The sequence below is a fragment of the Colletes gigas genome, unplaced genomic scaffold (genome assembly GCF_013123115.1).
Source record: "Colletes gigas isolate AHSC1104 unplaced genomic scaffold, ASM1312311v1 Colletes_gigas_Sc00010, whole genome shotgun sequence".
Taxonomy (NCBI): Eukaryota; Metazoa; Arthropoda; class Insecta; order Hymenoptera; family Colletidae; genus Colletes; species Colletes gigas.
In genome coordinates this window covers 3321311-3343738 of record NW_025106639.1, presented here as the reverse complement: position 1 = coordinate 3343738, position 22428 = coordinate 3321311, and the positions used below count along the sequence as shown (strand labels likewise).

The following is a 22428-nucleotide window of genomic DNA, read 5'->3' as shown; positions in this document are numbered from 1 at the left end:
TGTGCATTTCTGTAGTTCGCAGGCATGTGACGAGCCATCTTCAGTGGGGATATCCCCACCCTCGCCAAAACGAAGAGAGAAGGGGGGGGAAAATTTACCTCCGTCGCGCGACGCGCACACGTAGCGTCAGTCGCAGTCGATTGTTCGATTCGATCTTGCGTTTTTTGATTTTTCCCAAGAAGAACTTCGTGTGAGTGGGAAGCGTTTTTCTGCGAAGAAAACTAGTGTTCGTGTATTTCGGCGCAAGGTGCACAACGTGGAAGAGTACGATCGAGTGATTGGCTTCTTTCCAGAGCAACGTAATCCTTTATTCGACCGAAGATGAGCACACCGGTGAAGAAAGTGCCCATTCACCTGCAGGTTAGTTTGCCGATTTATTTTCATCGTTATCCTTTCGAGTGCTTCTACAGGAACCGATTTATTACCGGTCAAGCACCGCTTTGTAAATAAATTGCGTAGAGTGAACCGTTTAGCCAAAAATGTAGGTAAAACACATTAGAAACGTGCCGGCTTGTCCACTGTTACGTGCAGCATCATTCGACAAATAAATTATATTTCTGTATCTGAGTTCGAACACGTGATATTTAATATTTATTTTACGATAGCGTAATGTACGTTACAATCGTATTAGTTCATTTACTTTTATCGGGTCAATAATTTCTTAGTATTGCTACCCGTGCATTTATCACTATCTGTTTTGCGAGAATTTTCATCTCGACGATGAAGATATTCCACTTATTTTCTACATGAAGATTTATATATGTCATAAAGTCGTAAAACATTGTTAGAAATTTACCATGTAACATACTGTAATACAAAATTTCGTTAAAATGAACTGTTACATAAAGATATATAGACCCGGTTCGATTATACATTGTATTTGCACAAACAAAAAAATCAGTTACTTGTGATACAGAAAATGAGTCCAACCGGAGTGTAATCACTCGTTTGATAATTAATGTCATTAAAGATTAAATAAATTTCAGTGTAAATGTAAAGTAATCGGTACCAGTTCATGTCAGTGAACCGTGTGAGAGCACGTATCGATACAAATATTTCTGAAACGCGATTATTACAATAAATTAGTGTACACACATCCCTGAATCGTTCAAATCTATCGCAAGAGTAGTTGTTGACGGTGTCTGCGGTACTGCATCGATTTTACCGCCTTTTCGTGTAATTATGCATTTGATACCGCATTAAAACGGCACGACAAATGTTAATTGCTTTTTCGAGATGCTGTCTACCGTTCTCGAATCACTATTCCACGAATACGAATACATTCGGTGTAATCGACTCCGTGAATTAATTTCGAGCTGTATAAAGTTGCGTATAGCGCATAAAGTCACTGAACTTCCGATCGATAACCAAGGCGAAAGGTTTGTTTAACGATTCAGATTATAACGCAACAGAATCACGGAGGAGATAAATCTGCTTAATTAAATAAGTGGAAAGTACATTTGCTAAAAATAGACTACGATACAGGTGTATTATTAACAAAATTGATTGAACGGAGATCGATTGTTTCTTTAACTCGTACGTACTCTCAATCTCGTCTCTGGTGTACACCATATATAAATCGATAATTTTAACGCGTAAATGTCCGGGGAGTTGGTTAGGGATTTGTGGAATAGTAAATACGTGAGCATGGGTGTTTTCTGCGTCGCTGGTAAAACCGAAAGTTTCGTCGCACCATCGGCAGCGATCGCAAGGTTGCCGCCTCAGGTCGTTTGCGCACACCGGCAAAATCGGATCCGGATCCGGCTCCGGCTTCGATGACGATTACGGTGTAATTAAATGGTGACTTTTACACAAAATCCGTCACGACAGGGAACCGGGCAGAAATTCGACAAGCCAGACGCCGCGGCGCGCGCCGTGCCGTGCCCGGTTCCGATTTTGCCGGTATGTGTGCAAACGGCCTTATTGATCCAAGCGTCTTGGCGCCCGGCATCGGTCTATCTCGTAAAAAGAGCCAAGTGCACATCCGCGTCAAAATACAGGGTGTTCGGCCACCCTTGGGAAAAATTTTCACGAGAGATTCCAGGGGCCAAAATAAGATCAATTTCTTGACTGAGGCTTCATTAAAAAGTTATTAAAAAATTAAATTAAAAAATTTCAAATCGTTCTGAAAAAATTATTCTCGGTTGCGGGGGTGAATTACAATCACTTTTGGTCATTAGACATACTCTCGAAATCCTACTCACTTTTGAGAAAAAAATTCGAGAAGGTGTGAAATTTTTCGAGGAAATTAAAAAATTTCAAATCATACTAAAAAAATTATTTTCGATTGAGGGGGTCAATTGCAATCTTTTTTGGTCATTAGACATCTCCTGAAATCCTACCCACTTTTGAGAAAAAAATTCGAGAAGGTGTGAAATTTTTCGAGGAAATTAAAAAATTTCAAATCATACTAAAAAAATTATTTTCGATTGAGGGGGTCAATTGCAATCTTTTTTGGTCATTAGACATACCCTCGAAATCCTATCCAGTTTTGAGAAAAAAATTCGAGAAGGTGTCAAATTTTTAGAGGAAATTAAAAAATTTCAAATCATACTAAAAAAATTATTTTCGATTGAGGGGGTGAATTACAATCATTTTTGGTCATTAGACATACCCTCGAAATCCTACCCATTTTCTAGAAAAAAAATTCAGTACGGGTGAAAGTTTAAATATTAATAACTTTTTAACGAAGCCTCCATCAACAAATTGGTATTCTTGATTTTCGTCTTATTTTGGTCTCTAGAATCTCCCATTAAAATTTTTCCCAGGACTGGTCGAACACCCTGTATGTACAGATTATCGATCACTTTTTAAGAATCATCGATTTCACAAAGGTTCACCGACACACACGACCCGAATCAATAAAGATGTAATATTGTAAATATATACATATAAACAATATTTGCATTATTTAAATAACGTAAGGTAGATATATATATGTATATAATTATTTTGTTCCCATAAAAAAAAAACTTGTAATTTGTTTTACTTTAAGGGCGTTGTCTGCGCCCTCGTAACATGGCGCCCACGTGTCCGTCTTGTTACGGCCATATGTTTAAACGTATGCATAGTCTATTGGAACAATTTTCACAAATTATTAAAACCGATATCTCGATCGACCTAAAATTTAACCCACGTGTAAAGTGAATGCTTCTTTATCGTTCGAACCACGATAAATTTTTATGAATTTCTGTTTCCAATTAAAACGATAGCCGTATTTATTAAGAGTTACAATCAGTTCAATTTCGGTGCCTAGGATGATCGGAATGAAAGTTATCGTGCCACACGTGGACAGATAAAGATACATTAAAAAGATACAGGAACAACTGGAAATTTATATTACACGCGTTCCATATGTAAATTGGATTTGTCGGTATTAATACTTGACTTATGCTCCGGTATAAAAATTGCTACACGTTGGCCCTATCGGTTATCCATTGTTCGAATTTTTCGCCCGCGTTCGCGGTTTAGTCGGATCGGGCGCTCGTCGAGCCGATAATGGAAAACTTCTTCGTCGACGGTGAACTGTATGTCGGCGGTGCGGTTTTCGGCGAATTGGTCGGTCTAAGAAAATCGTACGGCACTGGGGCTTCGGCTGCCTAGGCAAGGGAACGCGGAGGAACGCGACGAATCAATAGTTCGTCGACACTACGTCGACCTAAAGTCGGAAAAACCACGGGGTTGGGATTTTATGAGCACGCACTCGACACACGAACCAGACGACAAGCGCCGAGCGGAATCAGCGATCCTCTGTTTCGCGTTGCGTGTCTTTGCGGACAGCCTCGTGGGGTCTGGACCGCTTTCCGCTGGTAAAAATAAATCCGTGGTTGTTCACTGACATTTTTGCCGCCGTCTTTTTATCCCGATTAGAAGGCGGCGTGGCTCGATCCAAGGGGCTATTCTGGTCCAAACGTATCAAAAAATCGACTTTCCCTTTCGTTTTCTTAAAGCATACGTTCCCCGAAGTACCTCTTTACAGGCCTCTCGTCATAACTCGAGGAAAACATTCCCACCCACCTTCGAACCAAACAAATTCTGATAATATTCTCCTTTTTTCTTTTATCCTGATAATCTAACAGCAACATTTAAGTTTTGTTCACAGTGTTTGAATGCCCGAACAGACCCAGCCCTACTTACGACGGGCGCGATCATCTTTTTGTTTCGCCGAGAACTTGACGGCGAATTTAGTCGGCAGTAAGTCGGTCACCCAAAATGTAGATTGCTCGTATTATTGCCGAGGCATAAATAGACGCGACGTGGAAGCCAGGTGTGACTCGCCGCTGTCGTTTCCCTGGCGGTTCGTATACGAATGGAAATTGGAGCACGCAAGCTGATCGGAATTGACCCTTTTTTTCAACGCTTTTATTCGATTAGCCCGAAGACGGATTACGCGGAATGATTCTTAAACCCGTGGCGATACTTCAACGCCCTGAATTTCTTTCGTCATTTGATCGTAAGTCATTCGTAGTAGAAGTGAAATGAAGTTTTATCTAATCTGATACAAACTTCTTGATTATCGAAATTTTTTTTTTACTTGCGTTGCAACGTGTTACGTGTTTCTGCAACAAACGGCGCGTATGTACTCGTACTAATATGCTGGACACGTATCGAACGACGTTGCAGAATTCTTTCGTTGATTGGCGGTGTACGTTAGCAATTATGTTTTTTTTCTGGCTTGTTATTGTACGATTTTACTTTTCTTTTATAGACCTCCGTGAAAGGAATAGAAAGGTCCAATACATCTTGGATTAATTGCTCTGTTAATTAGTTGAGTATGAATATGACCGCGATACTTATCTGATGATTTAATATGATAATGCTTTGCTACTGAAAATCGTTGAATATTAAACTAACAAGAGAAATTTAGATAGCAAGAGTATTCAGGACGTAGATCCATAATTAATCGAATTAAATCTGTTTACAAATAGCATTCTTTACCCGACACCCGCAATCATGGTCATCAGTGTTACATAAGTGTGAAGAATACGAACATAAAATATGAAATGTTTCGTAATGTATTACGTTTTCAATGGTCGTGCCTCAATACTTTTGTATGCAGTCCAATAGTATTGATTTATCTCGAAAACGTGTATTTAAAAAACGTGCTCTGCATATTGCATTTACACCGAGGACAATTCCTATTGTTTACCAGCTTCTGCAATTTCTAGAACCACCCTCATCACTACCCCCCTTTATAGGAATAAAAATCAAATTAGTCTCTGGCATTTTTTAATCACGAATTCGACCAAGTAGTTATATTTTTATTTTTTAATTCCAGAGAACACGCAAGGCTAGAATAGCTCCTCGACGAAGTCAGTTTGAGAGGAATAGGACAGAAAACGTGCTCTGCATATTGCATTTACACCAAGGACAATTCCTATTGTTTACCAGCTTCTGCAGTTTCTAGAACCACCCTCATCACTACGCCCTTTTATAGGAATAAAAATCAAATCAGTTTCTGGTATTTTTTAATCACGAATTTGATCAAATAGTTATATTTTTGTTTTTTAATTCCAGAGAACACGCAAAATATTGACGCCCAGGCTAGAATAGCTCCTCGATGAACTCAGTTTGAGAGGACAATTCCTATTGTTTACTAGCTTCTCCAGTTTCTGGAACCACCCTCATCACTACCCCTCTTTATAAGAATAAAAATCAAATCAGTCTCTGGTAATTTTTAATCACGAACTCGACCAAGTAGTTATATTCTTCTTTTTTAATTCCAGAGAACACGCAAAATATTGACGCCCAGGCTAGAATAGCTCCTCGACGAAGTCAGTTTGAGAGGAATAGGACAGAAAACGCTCGAGTCTGGGAAGGCGTTCTAAATACGCGAGTTTCCCTCCTTAAAGGCGGACGACGGAAAACTCCCTTTTCCCTCTGTGAAAGTTGTTAATTGTCGTTCTTCTTCGATTTCGCGCGGCGCGGAGATACCGTAAAAGAAGAAATCTGGTTTTAATTGGACCGCGTACATACGAAGTGGAACGCCTACTGTTAACGATGTTTCAGCGCACGCGACTATGTTTGACGCGAATGTTGAACAGTTCGCAGACTATCCGACACAAACGACCGGACGAGGAAGCGATCCTATCGCGATAAGAATAGAGTTTGTGGTTCGATCGAGCTTACGAGTCGTTGTACAGGGCGGATCGTTCGAATGGGAACACCTAGAACGTCTTCGGTGTTTACTGGAGGTGGACGGAATTCGTTATCGGGATAACGAATTTCGAGCCACGAGTAAAAACTCGAGCACCTGTTTACCATTCGCTCCTTCATCTTTTCCCCAGCTTTTTCTACTCGGAATTAGAATTCTCTACGAGTCGAGCGAAACGTTCGATCGTTCTCGCTGGAAATACATTCCAGTTCACCGTACGAACCCGGAGATACATATTTCAATGTTCCCATTGCGAGGGTCGGCCCTTTATATTAGGTCTGCTATAGTCTCGCTCGATAAGATCTCCTATTTAGGCTGGTGCGTGCTCGTGCAGACGAATTCGAGGCGTGTGGCCGGGAAATGTTGGCGATATCGATTTTGCCAGGAGCGTATTTTCGACGTGGCCCTAACAGAACTAACAACACCGTTATCAGACTAAAAATTCCAATTAACAACCTTCGAACTTGAAGAGTAACAGCTTTCGATGCGTTGTTCGTTCGATAAAAAAATTATAATCTGACTTATTGAAAGCTCGATCGAAACGCGTTCAAATTTTTCGCGCTGCGAGGATCGTTTCGTATCGAAGTGGCAGTAGCGCGCGGGTATTTCCTTTCGAAAAAATCGCAGCGGCCGCGTATTTTAAGCCGCTGTTCGCTGAAAATATCCGAGCAGAGATAGCTTGACACATGAAACGCACATGTTCACGCTCGTGCCTAATAACTGTACCGCGAGGATGACAAGGTCTCCGCCCACGCGAATCGCGGCAACGAGGACTCGATATTCATTCGATTCCCACAGTTTCCGTCGCGAGTCGCGTACAACCTTATTCTTCGCTGAATGGTAGAAAACCGATAGCAGGCTGTTTGCTCTTTTATTTCACAAGTAAAAATACCATCGTCTTTGTGTCTCTTCGACGTTTTCGGTGACCTGGATCGTTCGAACGGACCATTACGATAATAAAATTACGAATCGAATGCGTGGGACGTGGACGGGCCATCTCACTTTAGTTGTTTTGTAAATTCGATTTAACGGACTTGCACCGCGCGACACTTTAGAGCGGCAAAGCAGATTGGGATCGATTTCACGAAAGCCTCTGTGTTAACGGTGGTTTAGATTCATGCGGGGGTCGAAGCAATTTCACGGGGCGGAAACCTCGCCCCTCGAGGGGTTGGTTGCACCACGCGTTGCATTACAGAACGCGAAGGGTGCAGAACCCAACGTCGGTTATGGAACGTGGGTGGCGACGTCGACAGCGATGGATTGTCCTTTTATTTTTTTTCGTTCCCTAACCCTCGACTTTCTCCCCTATCCTCTTTTATCTTTGCCCGGATGGGGAACGCCTAGGGGTGGTTGTCACAAGTCCTTTGCCCAGTCTGGTCTCCTTTCAATTTGCCCCCCGTGTCGACATAATGTTAAGTCAGTTCACAAATTCGTGCGCGTTTATGTTACTCACGGTTCGTGTCTCTTGTTTTCTTCATTTTGCTAGATTTTTTCCAATCACGTTTGAGCAGTTGATCCATTGACGACGATAGCGTTTTATTGACGATCGACAGTGGGGAACGTAATCAGTGGTTGATTAGGAAAATTATTTAAGCGTAGAATCCTTCTGTCAGTTATTATCAATCGATATTGGTTTATATACACTGTACAAAATACATTGAAAAATATTTACTTAGGCCACTTACGTAATCGCCGGCACGTTTCTACTCTTGAGTGATTACGTTTGATCTTTAGAACGCTTGAAAGTAGCCTGATCCAGGCTACTCGCCTCGAACGATTAGGTATAGTGGAAGAGATACAGTGAGGCGTGAAGAGGGTGCACGTAACGTAAGTGGAGAGAACAAACGCATGAAAAAAAAACAATCAAACGAACAAGGGGAACCTTACTTTCGACTACTATGGTGATGAAAACAAGGGTTCTAAATTTCGTACCACTGGAGTACAATTCGAGTAGGTTCGTTACACCAATTATCTCGTGCAATTTTAAGGAGGATCTTGGAGTTTAATGCAAGAGAAATATGCTATTGACCTTGCTGCTCTAATCTATTTAAACTTCTATAGATATTCGTTTCCTTTAAATGGAACACCATTCTGGAATTCGAAGGAGTATGTTAAGTAAAAGAGTATAAGATAATACAATTAGTACTAAGATATTCGTGGAACAATTTTTAATGCGAACGGTACTCGGAATGTTGCCTATTACGCTGAACGCAATTATGTAATTGATTAATAAGCGAGAGTAACGCGTGAAGTGTTTCTGCAGTTGTAACTCTACGTGCGTGTAACGATACGTTCTCGTGCGTTTTCAGTCATTTAAAAATTTCTTTAAGCATATCTCGGTGAGTATTGACTTTTGATGTGTTTACACTAATACCTTTTTTACTCGGTTACTCCTTCGAACTATGAAACGATGTTCCAGGGTGTTCCGTTTAAAAAAAGAAAAACCACAAGGCGCCAGTCGTATCTCAATAAAAATGCAAGATAACAAAAAACTGATTACTCTGTGTCACCTTTGATGTTGAGCAAGTTTCATTTGAAACACTTTTCAGTAAACATTGTAGCGTACGTGGACTTAAGATCAGTTTTTAATAAAAAAAGCAAACCATGTATGGAGATTATGAGGGCTCATATTTATTTAATTTGTTTTTGTAAATAAAAAGGTTCACCCTCTGAGCGAGGTACGCGCGTGATTTTCAAAGCTCATTGTATGGTAATTTTTGGACTAGGTCAGTGAAAAACGCGTGGTTTCCCCCGGAAAGAACAACGCTGGAAGAGAAACCTCTATTCTTTCGGATGGAAAGATGCATCGCGTTGCATGTGTGCGTGTGTGGAGCGGTATGCTTATCAGTCGGAGCACATCGCGTACTGCTCTAAATCCAGCATTGGCGGAAGTGCGTGAAGCGTAGCTTCTATTATATACTGATTGCTATACCATAGCGTGGAGCAATATACGCACGTTAATCGTCTGCACCGGATGTCGGATCCGACGCACGTTGCAAACGAATATCAAGGACAATATGCGGGAGGTACGGTTACTCTCGCAAGAAGAACGTCACCCCTTATTCTCGTAATTAATCGTAACCGTGGTTGTAGCATCAGATAGCCAGTTAATTAAAATGGGTTAAGGAGCACAAAAAAAAATTCTAAGTTTAGAACATTTTCTTGATCTTTTACAAAATGAAAAGTTGCAAGGCGATAACGACTGTTCGTTTGATTTTCAGAGTTCGCAGAACAGGCTGCTGATCAAGAATGGAAACGTCGTGAACGAGGATGGCATTACCGGCACCGACGTTTACATCGAAGACGGTATCATTAAGTAAGAGTCCGACACAATTCACGCTTATTGCACGCGTTACACAATCGGCGTGAAAACAAGTTTGTATACACGGTCGTTCGAACTTGGGATCTGTTTGGTCTCGATTCGCGTACGCTTCATTGAGCGGATCGCGTATCTTTACGTAAGCTTTTTACGCGAAGTTGGTCCCGGCGATGCACGGAGCGCGGATGTAAGCAAACAAACTTTCCGATTTACGATGGAAACGATTACCATGTCATTCAGCATTCCGTTCGCGTGTTTTCCCGCCTCTTTACGCGAGCGAAATGCTGTACACGCTAGTCGTTTTATCAATGAGCGCGGCGAGCCCCGCCGTCAAACAGATAACACGTCGATGGTGAGTGTAGTTTGTCAAACGAGCGTGACATGCGCCGTCTAATAGTCAGTTTGACGAGGCCAATAATATTGGGATCTCGTTCGTGACGTATAATTATCTGTCGCGTTCAATGGCAGGAAATAGATGATCGATGGTTCTTACCGAGGACTTAATTTAACCAAGGCGAGCAACATTTTATGCGAACTTTACTCTATAATTTAATTGTTCCTTTATGCGAGCATTGCATGTACGATTTAAACAAGAATAATTGTATTTTGTTAGGACTGCTTCTGCTTCTAAAATATCATAGATCTCAGTCCGTGGAATGCACCAACATTTTAGCGAAATTTAACACATCCTGCGGGTAGTTTAACACGTCGCGAAGTATTTCATGTTTGCGGCTGCCACGCTGTCGGTAGTAATAACCGTGGCGTGCTGTAAAGATAATTGAAGCCAAATAGACAAATTACAAGGAAATACTATGTACACCACAAAAGAAAAGCAGTATAATTTACCCCGCTAATTCATGCTGACCGCAGTCGGCGTAGAATACGCGCGCGAAACGCCCGCATATAACGTGTTAATGGGATTTTTTCCCCTCATTCTTCGAAAGCAGTGGTTCTTAACTCGAGGTTCACGGACGCCAAACTTTTAAACCATTACCGTTTTTTTTTACGATTAATTATCCATTAATTATCCCGAGAGAAAAAAGATCGAGTCCATTACTATTCTGCGATACGCCCAGCGTCGACACATGTAACACGCATAAGCGTGATCTATATAAGACTTACCATTACGTATTCTATTCAGTAGTAAGTGTTCTCGTAGGAATTAGATCGCAATTAAGAGATAATGTAGTCTTCCATAAGCTGTCGCAAAACACATAAACTGATCCGCGAGATAGATCGAAGATTACTTTTTTTTTAAATCAATGCTTATCCAACGTAATAATTTCCAAAGTACGCGTTGCACGGAAAAGCTATTTATAGAAAAGTCACACGATTAAGACACGATTTCTGTTCCGAATTCCCATATGCACGACACGCCGCGCGTCGAAGAGACGAGGCAAAAAGCGGAACGAAACAGTATTTCTTATTCTCGTGAAATTAGCAAAAAATCGAAGGCACGTGTTGCACGCGTCCAACCGGTACGACTCCAGCCGCAGTCGTTGCTATTCGAGCTATAATGAGAATCTTTCTGTCCCTAGGCAAATGGGACGCAATCTGATAATACCGGGTGGCACGAGAATCATCGACGCGTGTCAGAAGTTTGTGATGCCCGGTGGCATAGATCCCCACACCCATTTCGAGCTGGAGCTGATGGGAGCGAAGACCGTCGACGATTTCTACCAGGGCACGAAGGCGGCTGTAGCCGGTGGCACCACGATGATCATGGACTTCGTCATCCCCAAGAAGGACGAGTCTCTGTTAGAGGCGTACAATAGGTACAGAGAGACCGCCGACCAGAAAGTCTGCTGCGATTATTCGCTCCATGTCGCCATCACGTCTTGGAATCCAAAAGTGAGCCTCACCGTCGACGTAACATCTAAGTGAAGACGTAAACGTCGCCACAGACGTGACGATTTATCGTACGATAAATTGTACGGTTTTGTTTTTCCCTCAACCTGTTCACTTTGTGAACTTTCCTTTCTGGTATTCCCTGGGAAGAATCTTCCGCTAATAACAACCGTGCTCATAGTCATGCACTACTATTTCTACTTACGATGCGTATTACTTGTTTACTAGTAAGTCGAAGACAGTCTGTATACTGCTTATCCTAGGATAAATCGTTACGTCTATGGTTCTTATTGTGTAAGACACTTTTTAATTGGATTTGTGGTATTTGCTACCCTCGAACGTGTTCGTTCTGGCCTCCTCGCGATATTGGAAACCCTAGAAAGACCTTGGGCGGTAACCATTGGGGCACATTAACGAGATCTGCCAGGAACGTTGAAATGACTGCGTTATGCGAGGTCATCGCGCCACGCACGATGCAGTTCACACGCGCCTCCACAGTGTATTTAGTCGCCCGGAATTAGATAATTACCGTAACACGAGTCCTTCCTAGAAAAGAAAGCATACCCATCGTTGACCTCTTTCTTGCTACTCGTACGAAAGAGGTTTCGCGTGTGTGTCATTTGAAAGCTGTAATAAACGCGCCTAAAATTGTTACTACAGAGAAATAACTAAATTGTACGTTCGCCAAGGATGCATTTACGTGCAGTGGAAATGACCGTTTCCAAAAAATAACATCGTTATAGGACATCCACGCACGATCTAAACTACCATAATATGGACTTACATAACACGATGAAGAAATTGCGACAATCCTCTTATAACACGGTGGATCAAGCTCGTATAAGGCGGTAGTGACAGTCCAGCTGCAGTCACGACGAGGATTCTCAGTTGTGTAAACACTTGGATACAATTAATTTTTCTGCACTGTAACAACGTTCACATTTTCTACGTTCTACAAATTAGTAAAACTAAAAATCCGTTGTCTTATGGTTTCTATGGTCTCAGTGGTTCCACACATTGGAAATGAAAAATGAAAATAGATTTTGAATTAATGTGCTATGGATTACTATCTTGCTGGAATGCACCGTTGCACCGAACGCACAAATTATCTTTAAACATAAATAAACATTTTGGTTTATGATGCGGTTAATGTATTCTAAGCGCTCTGCATCAGAAGCACTCATGCAGTTCCATTCTAGTATACTGTCTCTACCTCCATTATGGTTCCACGCAGACTTTTGCAATTCGTTTTTCTTTCCATCGACGTTGGATCTCCATTTATCGCTGAACACGCTATTAACAGTTTTACGATCCCTCCGTTTTGTTAGACTACACACTTTCTGAACAATTTCTTGAATAATTACATCGGAAGAAGACGAGGACGAAGCACGTTAATTAGGTGAGTCGTACTCGCTATGACAATCCGATCTCCAAGCGCGTTTATTGCAACTTTCCCATCACGTGTCGATTAAATAGCCATTGTTTTCTAGCCTCTTAGGACGTAGACGGATTGTAACGTGAAAAATATTTTTTCCCCGGAGTACCAAGAGTAGCCATTTTCGTGCAATTGTGTTTCCCATCGACATTGAACCGAACCTAATGACAAACCATATTACGCCAGCTGGTAAATGGAATTTACGTAATTCGTCTATCGGAAATTACCAGTATACGGTCCACCTCGAATGCTTCTTTTGTCGAACGCCGGTGATCGAAATCTACGCACGAATTAACAGAAAAAATGGCATTGACGGATCGATTGCTGTCATTATTGGCCATTCGTATACAAGAAACTTCGAGCGTCGATCGATCGACGGACAGATCTCTCTGGCTGGATCGTTGGACTTGAAACGAGCGCGAGCCTCTGGCCTAGATGTTGATCGAGCTACGTCTCTAAATATGGGAAAAGCGATAGATCTGCCGGCAAATTGGCAAATCGCACGAATCTGATGGATAGAGACAGGGTAAAGATACCTAATATGGCCTAGCAAAAGAAAAATCGAAATATTGTTTATATTTTTTCATTCAACAAAACTGTTAAAATCTCGAGATTCACAATTGTAATCGAAATAAGTGTACCCAAGAAATATCGAGCCTCCTGCATGCCTCGTTTCATTTCTGACCGATTCCGTCATCGTTTGTATTGTCTTTCGCCATATTCGCGTCATGTACTCGCCGCGTCGTAAAATTGGTGAGATTGTCCCTGAATGGAATTTAAATTCAGGGATCAGAATCTTCAAGAAAGATTATATAACAATAGATAAAGATCAAGAATAGCACATTTTATCGTTCATTGTTTGAGACAAGTTCATGTACAAACGAAACATTTGGTAAAAATAGTGTTCGAGGGGATGTTTCTGTAAAAGTTTGGGAACCATTGATTTACGGATCGGTGTCGATGGTGTTGATGCATTGTCATTCCCATCGCTGGATACGGGTTTGCTACGGCGGTGGCTGGTAACTGTAATCGGGATCGTGAATGGTGTGTCGAACGATCGGTGAGGAAATCGCGCGTGTGGCATACGGATGCATGTAAATTCATCGTGCTCCTTATTTGCCGGCGCTTGGCCAGACTTGCCATTCGTTCCGTTCGGATACGAGTCTCCCGTTCTAATGTTCACGGTTGGCTGTTGCAGGTCAAAGAGGAAATGGAGACGTTGGCGAAGGAACACGGGGTCAACAGCTTCAAGGTGTTCATGGCTTACCGGGACATGTATATGCTCAGGGACTACGAACTGATCGAGGTGTTCAAGGCGTGCAAGGAGCTGGAAGCCATCGCCATGGTCCACGCCGAAAATGGCGATATTATTGCAGAGGTATAATTCGTTAATAAAATTGTGATTCTCAAACTTACAACATAGATTCAAAATTAAGAGCTGTACCAAGTTTGTTTCCTGCGCCACGAGCTAGAAACGATTAAGAATCTTCTTCTGAAGCAGCGATGGCGGGTCAAGCATCTTTTGCGTGCTAAAATTAGGAAAATTGGGCCACATGATGCGCTAATTTTCTGCATAGAATAACTTCGGTAATAATGACACAATAAATTAACACAAGGAAATGCAAATTTTGAAAGGAAGTATACATATATTATTCATCGATTTCTTTATGTTTGTGGAGTTAATCGACTTGGCAAGTGAACGGTTCAATTTAGCTTAGGAAACGAATGGCTGAATATCATGAAACGTTTAGTCTAGGGTTTATTGCTTATTTTTTTTGTTTTTGGAGTTCCATTAGACAGATAAGTTTTCACCTAGAGCGATTGCCTGGTACGAACAGATTTAGTTCACGAATTTTCTGACGGATGTAGCCCGCATTATCTGGAATTGTTTCAGAACACGAAACGATTGCTCGAGGCTGGAGTTACAGGGCCGGAGGGCCACGAAATGTCACGGCCCGAGGAAGTCGAAGCCGAAGCTGTACATAGGGCGTGCGTTATAGCCAGCCAGGTAAGTCGGTGACGACCATATTCAACACGTGTCGAACGTAAAAAAAGCCAGTCTTAGACATCGACTTTTATATTTGTTCAATATGATTACTATTCTTACGTACGATTAATTGTGTACCGCTTCTTTCTGAGACTTTAACCACACTAAATGCGTGCATTTTCTATTTTATTCACGAATGATTATTTACGTTTGCTTATCATTGCACAGGATGGTTCGCTGGAAATAGAGTACCCGATAAACGATAGAATATGACCACTTCGATGTCGGAATATTTCAGATAAAAGTTGAATGGACAAGGTACGAAGACAATATTTTTTTGCATAAATCGATTCTTCTCACCGTTACGTACATAAAATTATTAAAGTACGATCATTGCAGACGTTATACCGTACGAGATATTTCGTATTTCATGTTTGCAGTACTTCGCACGTGGGCGATAAAATACAAAGAATACGATCTTGCCAATTTTTTCTTGGACAAATACGGAGTAACAGAAATTTTAGTCGAACAACTTTATGGAGAGATAACCAGATCCATGTTTTTTTATCGATAACATCTTGAATTATCACCGATATCGGTATTTCTTGGAACTTGCATTGTTTTATCTATTGGATAACATTCCAGTTCGGTTACTATGCGATTTAGAAGTGATAATCTGACGGTGTTAAATCGGGAGAATATGGGGGGGATGTTCTGTGATTTTCCAATGTAAAATACGCGAACTTTATTTGTGTCACGAAATCAGGGAGATAAGCATTTACATACGTGTTATAGGAATTCGATATTTCAAGTTCACCAACATAGTATCACCGTCTGTCTGGGTCAATCGCTTATTATTTCTGCCTCTCTCACTTATTTCACGAACATAACGGTGCTGTCCGGGACTATACTCGGACCAACGAGACGATTCACAACTATTTAGGTGGCAGTAGGGGAACTCCCCCAACGAGAGTAACCACTACACAACTTACCACTTAACGGGCGATTCTTGCTCCACATTGTCCCGTTTCCGGGCATTCTTTAAGGCAATTAAATAAAAATACTCTGGTCTTATCAAATAAACATCGATGCTAGTAAAAATTTCATTACTTTCATGGCCAATACTGCTCACAAATATGATAAGATTAATAGCTATTCGCGAACGGTCTTAGAAAGCTGAGATGGGAGAACCGTAAATCTGCGTGACCCGTCCGTTACGAGTTAAGAAAGTCATAAATAATGCGAGGAAGCGAATAATAAAACGTTTAAACGTTAATGACGGAAGGTTTCAGCACCTGCTGGGATGAAGTAATATCCTAGCATAGAATACGAAATATCCTGTAAAGTATTGCGTTCTCAGTGGTCATGCTTTAACACTACTATGCATAATGGTGGGAAGAATCGATTCAGGTAAAAAGAAACGTAATTAGGTGAACCATCCTCGCGTATTTCTGACACATTTCCGTCGACCTTTTCTCGAAGATCGAGCCACTATTGATTTAATGCTGTATAGATCGAAATTCTGCATGCTTAGGTGAATTGTCCACTGTATGTAGTGCATGTGATGAGTCGTAGCGCCGCGGAGGCATTGATTGCTGCTCGTGTGAATGGCGTTTGCGTCTTCGGCGAGACCTTGGCAGCCGCAGTCGGCACAGATGGCACAAACTATGCGCACAAATGTTGGAGACACGCCGCGGGTCACGTTCTGAGTCCACCTCTGAGGCCAGATCCAGACACACCTAAAATCCTCCTGAATATGTTGGCCAAGTGAGTCGACGCGATCGCGATCGCGATCGTTCTTCGGGGTGACTTTGACATCCGAAAAAAAAAGATGGCGGAAACATCAGGCCACGGCGATTCGAATTTATCTAGGCTCGCTTAGAACGTACACGCAACCTGCACCGTTCTCCGATATTGCATGCGTCCGGAAATTATATTTAGCAATTCTGTCGAAATTCTCGTTGCATGCACGCTGATCGTAGCTACAGTTAATTTTACTTTTCCTTTGCCCTAATTTCTTTCGTATCAGCGATCGTTGTTGTTTGCAGCTAGCACGTTTCCCTTGATTCCGATGTGCAAACCCTAGCGTAGAATAAGAAATGGTCGGGGCAGAAAGTTTGGCTGTTCAGGGGCACTCACCCTACTTTGTATCGTTGAGACACGAATGTCGAGTCTCTCTATCGTAGCCTATACAGTGGAAGGGGTATTCTCATAATCGAACGTGCTGAAACCCTTATTCGTGTCTAATGAAATTATTTGCGTAACATTAGGCGGAGGCACGGGACACGGAACAATGGGGTAGTTAAACGTAATAACGGAGGATGGTCAGCGACCTCGAGCGGCCAATACTTTCTGCCCCATGAATAGACCAGTGAGAGGATAAAAATGTTGCGTTTAGGTGAATTGCCCGTTGTACGTATCGTCGGTGATGAGCAAGAGCGCCGCCGAAGTTATATCGGAGAAAAGATACGAGGGTGTCATCGTGTTCGGGGAGACTCTCGCATGTAGCGTGGCTGTCGACGGTAGCGTGCAATATGGGAAAGATATCGAAAAAGCGAGACGTTACGTTACTAGTCCGCCGTTGAGACCCGATTTCCTGACGGCTGCGTATCTAACCGATAGCCTAGTCAAGTAAGTAATCCAGCTAAAAAATATTTCGAGTCTCTCGACACCTTTTCATTTGGATGGAAATAACTGTGGGAACGAAGGATCAAGTACAAACGATCTTTGGCTTCGTAACGTTCGGTTTTCTTTATCGCCGTTAAAGCTCGGAGGGCCGCGCCGGTCGATTTAGACGTACGATCGATGGAGAGATCCGAGATAACCAGATTTACGCATTATTGCGTCACCGTTCATGCGTCCGCGTGGCACGAATATTCAAATTGACGGCAATAAATTACGTGAACGAATTGGCACACACGATACCTAGCGTAACTGAACGTAATTTTAATAGACACCGGCGTGGGAAGTTGCTTTTATCTCGTCCAGCGGCATTAAACTTAATTAAACGGGGCAGAGGAAAACTCGTTCAAAGATTGTTGAAACGGTCAGCGTTCGGCTCCAGACGTTTATTCGTTGATACGGTTTCACGGTTTCGATATTATTTTTTTAGCTTGTCGGATGTCAAGGTAAACCTTTTTACGTTTCACCTTTGTCCTTGCCGAGCTTCGTTTCCCGTTAACGATGCGTTGACGCGACTCTTTCTTTCGTCAGAGACTACCTCCAGGTCGTTGGTAGCGACAATTGCACCTTCAACGCGGACCAAAAGGCTCTGGGCAAAGACGACTTCTCGAAGATCCCGAACGGCGTGAACGGCGTCGAAGATAGAATGTCGGTCGTCTGGCAAAAGGGTTACCACAATGGAACAATGGACGCCGCGAGATTCGTGGCAGTGACCAGCACGAACGCCGCGAAGATCTTCAACTTGTACCCGAAGAAAGGATTGATAGCGGTCGGTTCAGACGCCGATATCGTCATCTTGAATCCGTTCAAGGATCGTACGATCTCCGCCGAGACTCACGTACAGGCTGTCGACTTCAACATCTTCGAGGTAAAGGTCTAATTAATATTAGGTACGATTTTTTCTACATGTCGATGATACCACATTCTTCATACCTTGATGGCCATTTACTGTTTCGATTTAATGTGTTTGTTCAGGGATTAGATTTTATCTCGTATGCTCGCTATGGGCGTCTCTGTATTCATAATTCCTTATAATACTGTTTCTAGCATCTTCGAGTGCCTCGTTTCCGGAAACAAGTTAAGTAGAGCTGATATTTAAGTACTTAGTCGAGTCGAAAAGCAGTTAGGTCTGGGTTAGGTAACGCACGATGCATCGATCATCCTCTGTCTCTAGAATAGTTTCTGTTAAGTTCAACGAAGAATAATCGGTGTACTCGGTTTCAGGGAATGGAGATCGAAGGAGCAATAGAGTACGTAATAGTGGGAGGACGCGTCTGCGTGGACGAGTACGAACTGAAGGCTGTCCACGGTTTTGGAAAGTTCGTGGAGACCCCATGCCACAACGAATACGTATATGATATGGTAAAGATTAGGGAAAAGGTATGAGCTCTTCGTTATGAAATATAGTGGAAATAATCGTGAAACTTAACGAAGATAGTAGACGCGAATGAAGTAAACGGACAATTATGCCTATAGATCGGGTGAAACTGAGTGTTGTTTGTTCAGAGACCGCGTGGTGTGGTGCGGAACGACGTCGAGGCGAAGAAATACGCCGAGGAGGACGCCGCCATTGCGAAGGCGAAGGAACAGGCTAGAGCAGCGGCGCTAGCCAAGGCTCATCAGATGAACAACAGTTCCCCGAGCCCGAAACCGAAAATAAAGATGCCCGATTGCGTACCTACGTTACCAGATTCGGCAGTGGTTACGCCATCGTCGAAAGGTCCTCGACTAGAAGGGCAAAGAAATTTGCAAGACACCACTTTCTCCATCAGCGGTAAGCAACAAATTAACGCGGGCAAATCAACACCTGAACGCTAGCTTTCGATGACTCGTTGTTTTTTTTAAACATGAGAACTCTAATGTCAGACTCTTGAATAATCAGTTTCATGAATTATTGAAAGAATAATGATTTTTTTCCATTGTTTCATGAGAAAGTGTATACACTGTCATTTAAAAAGCTTCCGTTTGAGTCGCGAGCCCGTGTTTTAATCTAAAAACCGGCATTGGAAGCGTTGTTTTTTCACAGATGACGTAGAGGAGGCGAGAAGAGCCTGTATCCGCGTGAACAATCCACCGGGTGGTCGCAGTGCAGGAGGTTTTTGGTAATTTATGAAAAAAAGTGATCAAGGTTCGCTTTTGCATATAGGGATTTTTTATTACTAAGAACGGTGGAAATCCCTCTCCCCCTGATCACCCTCCTTCTCATTCACATACACACACATTACGCATCCGCATTTTTCCTTAATTCTGTTTCACGTGAGAATTGTCAGCCCGCTTTTCAGGTTCGCTACTCACCAAATATTACGATTTTAAGTTTAGTTCGTTTTGCAATTGACGTTATATTCCCGTCGTATCAAGGTCTGTTCCATTAAAGGAGGATTCGGAAGCCACTGCTAAGTAGAGAGTGTACGTTCATATTCGTGTGTCGCTCCATTTCTCGCTTCATTATCGTTTCATTGCCGCTCTGTGTATCCGTGCGCTTCGTTCTTTGACCTTGGACAGTTGGCGCGTTCCACGTGGTTCGCGTTTCTTCGACGATGGACTTTTGCGTGCAATAGACGAAAGAACTCGTTCGTGTAGCTGGGTCGTTCATTGTGTGTTGGTACGTGAGTCTTTTGATTGTGCTCTACGTGAATAGTAACTCGAATGCTCGTGTAACTGTATTTACAATTAATAAGAGCAATTGATACGAACGCGCTTAGTACACAAACGTTTAGTATTTTTGTTCCAAAGACGATCACCATTGTTAAATACAGTTACGCAATAGTTTGAACTTGTGCAATTGGAATTTTTACTGCGTGTTATAATTTTATTATATTTGTTTCTTTTTTTCTCATTAAAAAAAGAAATGTTTAAAACGACGAGATGGAAAATACTCCAAGGTCAAGCTTATGAGCTACTTATTTATTGCATACGCATATACATATTACTCCAGAAAATACGTTTGCATCTGTAGAGCAATCCTCGATGACCGCGGTGTTCGTACCGCGATTATTAGTAAAACGTTATCGTTCACGAATCATAAGTTGTACATTAAACTGTTGTTAGTTATTGTTATGACTTTCGTTCTGTATCGTGCGATTATTTGCAACGCCGACGCTCAATGAGATCACCGGGTGTCATCGGTTACCGTCGATCATATACGGTGATGTAAATATTACATGGCCGGTGTAAATATTACATACGGAATCTATTTTGCTTTCGACCAATCAAGGTTTCCCCAGCATGCGATCATCTCATGGGCATAACGCGATACATTTTATATACACTATCGATACGTTTAGCATTAAAATCGACGCATTGTAAGTTTAATCTTAAGAGCCGATCTGTTATCGAACAGCGATTGTTCTGTTTTTCGTCACGTTCTAATGTTACGCAACGACATTAAAACTGTAATGTTCCGTTTCGACTCTGCGTTCTGCTCTGAACGTTTATCGAAACATTCGAACGTTCGAAAATGTTCAGCGTGGTCCGCAAGATCTTCAAAAATGCCTAGCACGTGAACGATAGCACGTAGGAACATTAACTGAATTACGACGCACAAATCTTTAAATAAAGAGACACAAGGCCGCTAAAATTCTAGATTAACCAACTGCCTATGCCGGAAGTGAAAAATTAATGCGATGCATTAGACAGAACGCACACTTGTTGCTCACAATTCTGGCTACAGAATTTACCGTAAAAGCAGACACTTGACACCGTTTAGTTCGATCGAATTGAAGTCTTTTTTTTTTTTTTTAATTTCTTATCGACCTAATCCTACATTCCGAATTTTAACGTGCTACGAAGATTTGATTTTCCTTCTATCTTTTTTTTTAACTTTAGTTTGCGAAAGTTGAACACTGTTATTTTTATTAAATCCTTGAGATACGCACTGTTAACACACTCGTCTGCGAAAGTAATTTTACCGGTAATGGTTTTAATGGTAATAACGTTAAGAGTAATGATATTAACAATAATAATCATCGCATAATAAATATCCATCACGTACTCACTATCGTGTAAGATGAACGAGACCGAAGTTTTATGAACAACGTACGGCTTGTCTGAGCTACTCGTAAACGACCAAAACTTTGGCTACCATTGTAACAGTTGTAATATGGAATTTACACTATTGTGAACGTCGTGATACACTTTTGGGACGAGATTTTTTGATCGCATTTAGATGAGATATCCGAGAGTTTTCCTAGTAGATTTTGTATTGAAATTTCATAAGCGTTTCTAAGAGTTTCTATACGCGAAATGGGTTATATTAGGGATTTAAAAAAAAAATATGACGTTTAATTATTTGACATAATTTAGGCTAGATCTCTAGGCTATTGACCGCAGTTATTTTATCGAAACGACTCCACTGTTTCCCACGATGCATTGTTGTCTTTGAATAATTACATAGCTGGATGTGTGTGATTATATAAGACTGCTTGAAGCCTGTTTAATCGAGAAGCGGTTTTGTTTCGTCCGAAGTATTACAGTTTGTTGAGAAAATGTTATCACCGTTCGTTTTTACCGTTTATAGACTATTAACAATTTATTGAGTCTTTATCTTGCATGTTACATTCGCTGAAGATACATAATTATAGTTTGTTTTTCTTTGGTAAAAGTAACATTCGCCGTCTTTGATAACGAGGATTTTTGTACCCGTTCGCCATTATAATAAATCCGCGTTTTGCATAGAAGGGTTTCCATGGGAATTCGTTGATCGCACACGCGGAGGCTTGGCAAACAGATTTACCTTTATAAAAATATAATTATCAATGTGTTCACGTTGCGTGACCTCAAGTCGAGTATTCGAAAGAAATGTATAGTGTATCGATATAATAAGTGATATACAGCTAGAGTACCTATTTATGTCTGTTACAATGTATGTGATCGCTTGAAATAAAAACTTGACATCAATATTGAATCGACAGGGTTAAGCCTCTTTTTATCATTTTAACGACAAAAAATTGTTCTACCGTCTTTATTTCTTCTACTTTCAGAGAAAAAAATAATCAGTTTTCATT

At 41.5% G+C, this 22428-nt stretch overlaps 1 protein-coding gene across 3 annotated transcripts; it reads left to right on the top strand.

The window, feature by feature from the left end:
* Nucleotides 1–139: 139 nt before the first annotated feature.
* LOC122397990 (dihydropyrimidinase) lies at nt 140–22364 on the top strand. 3 transcript variants are annotated; one of them, XM_043397540.1, is made up of 11 exons: nt 140–360; nt 9376–9470; nt 11012–11324; nt 13955–14134; nt 14651–14764; nt 16278–16510; nt 17957–18293; nt 18650–18805; nt 18932–18958; nt 19040–19199; nt 19452–22364. In XM_043397540.1, the coding sequence occupies exons 1-11, from the start codon at nt 322–324 to the stop codon at nt 19529–19531; spliced, it is 1734 nt and encodes a 577-aa protein (XP_043253475.1). In that variant the 5' UTR covers nt 140–321; the 3' UTR covers nt 19532–22364. The 3 variants fall into 3 exon arrangements, with proteins under 3 accessions (XP_043253475.1, XP_043253473.1, XP_043253474.1); XM_043397538.1 differs by having other exon boundaries at nt 18932–19199; nt 19452–19527; nt 19784–22364; XM_043397539.1 differs by having other exon boundaries at nt 18932–19199.
* The last annotated feature ends 64 nt before the right edge of the window (nt 22365–22428 follow it).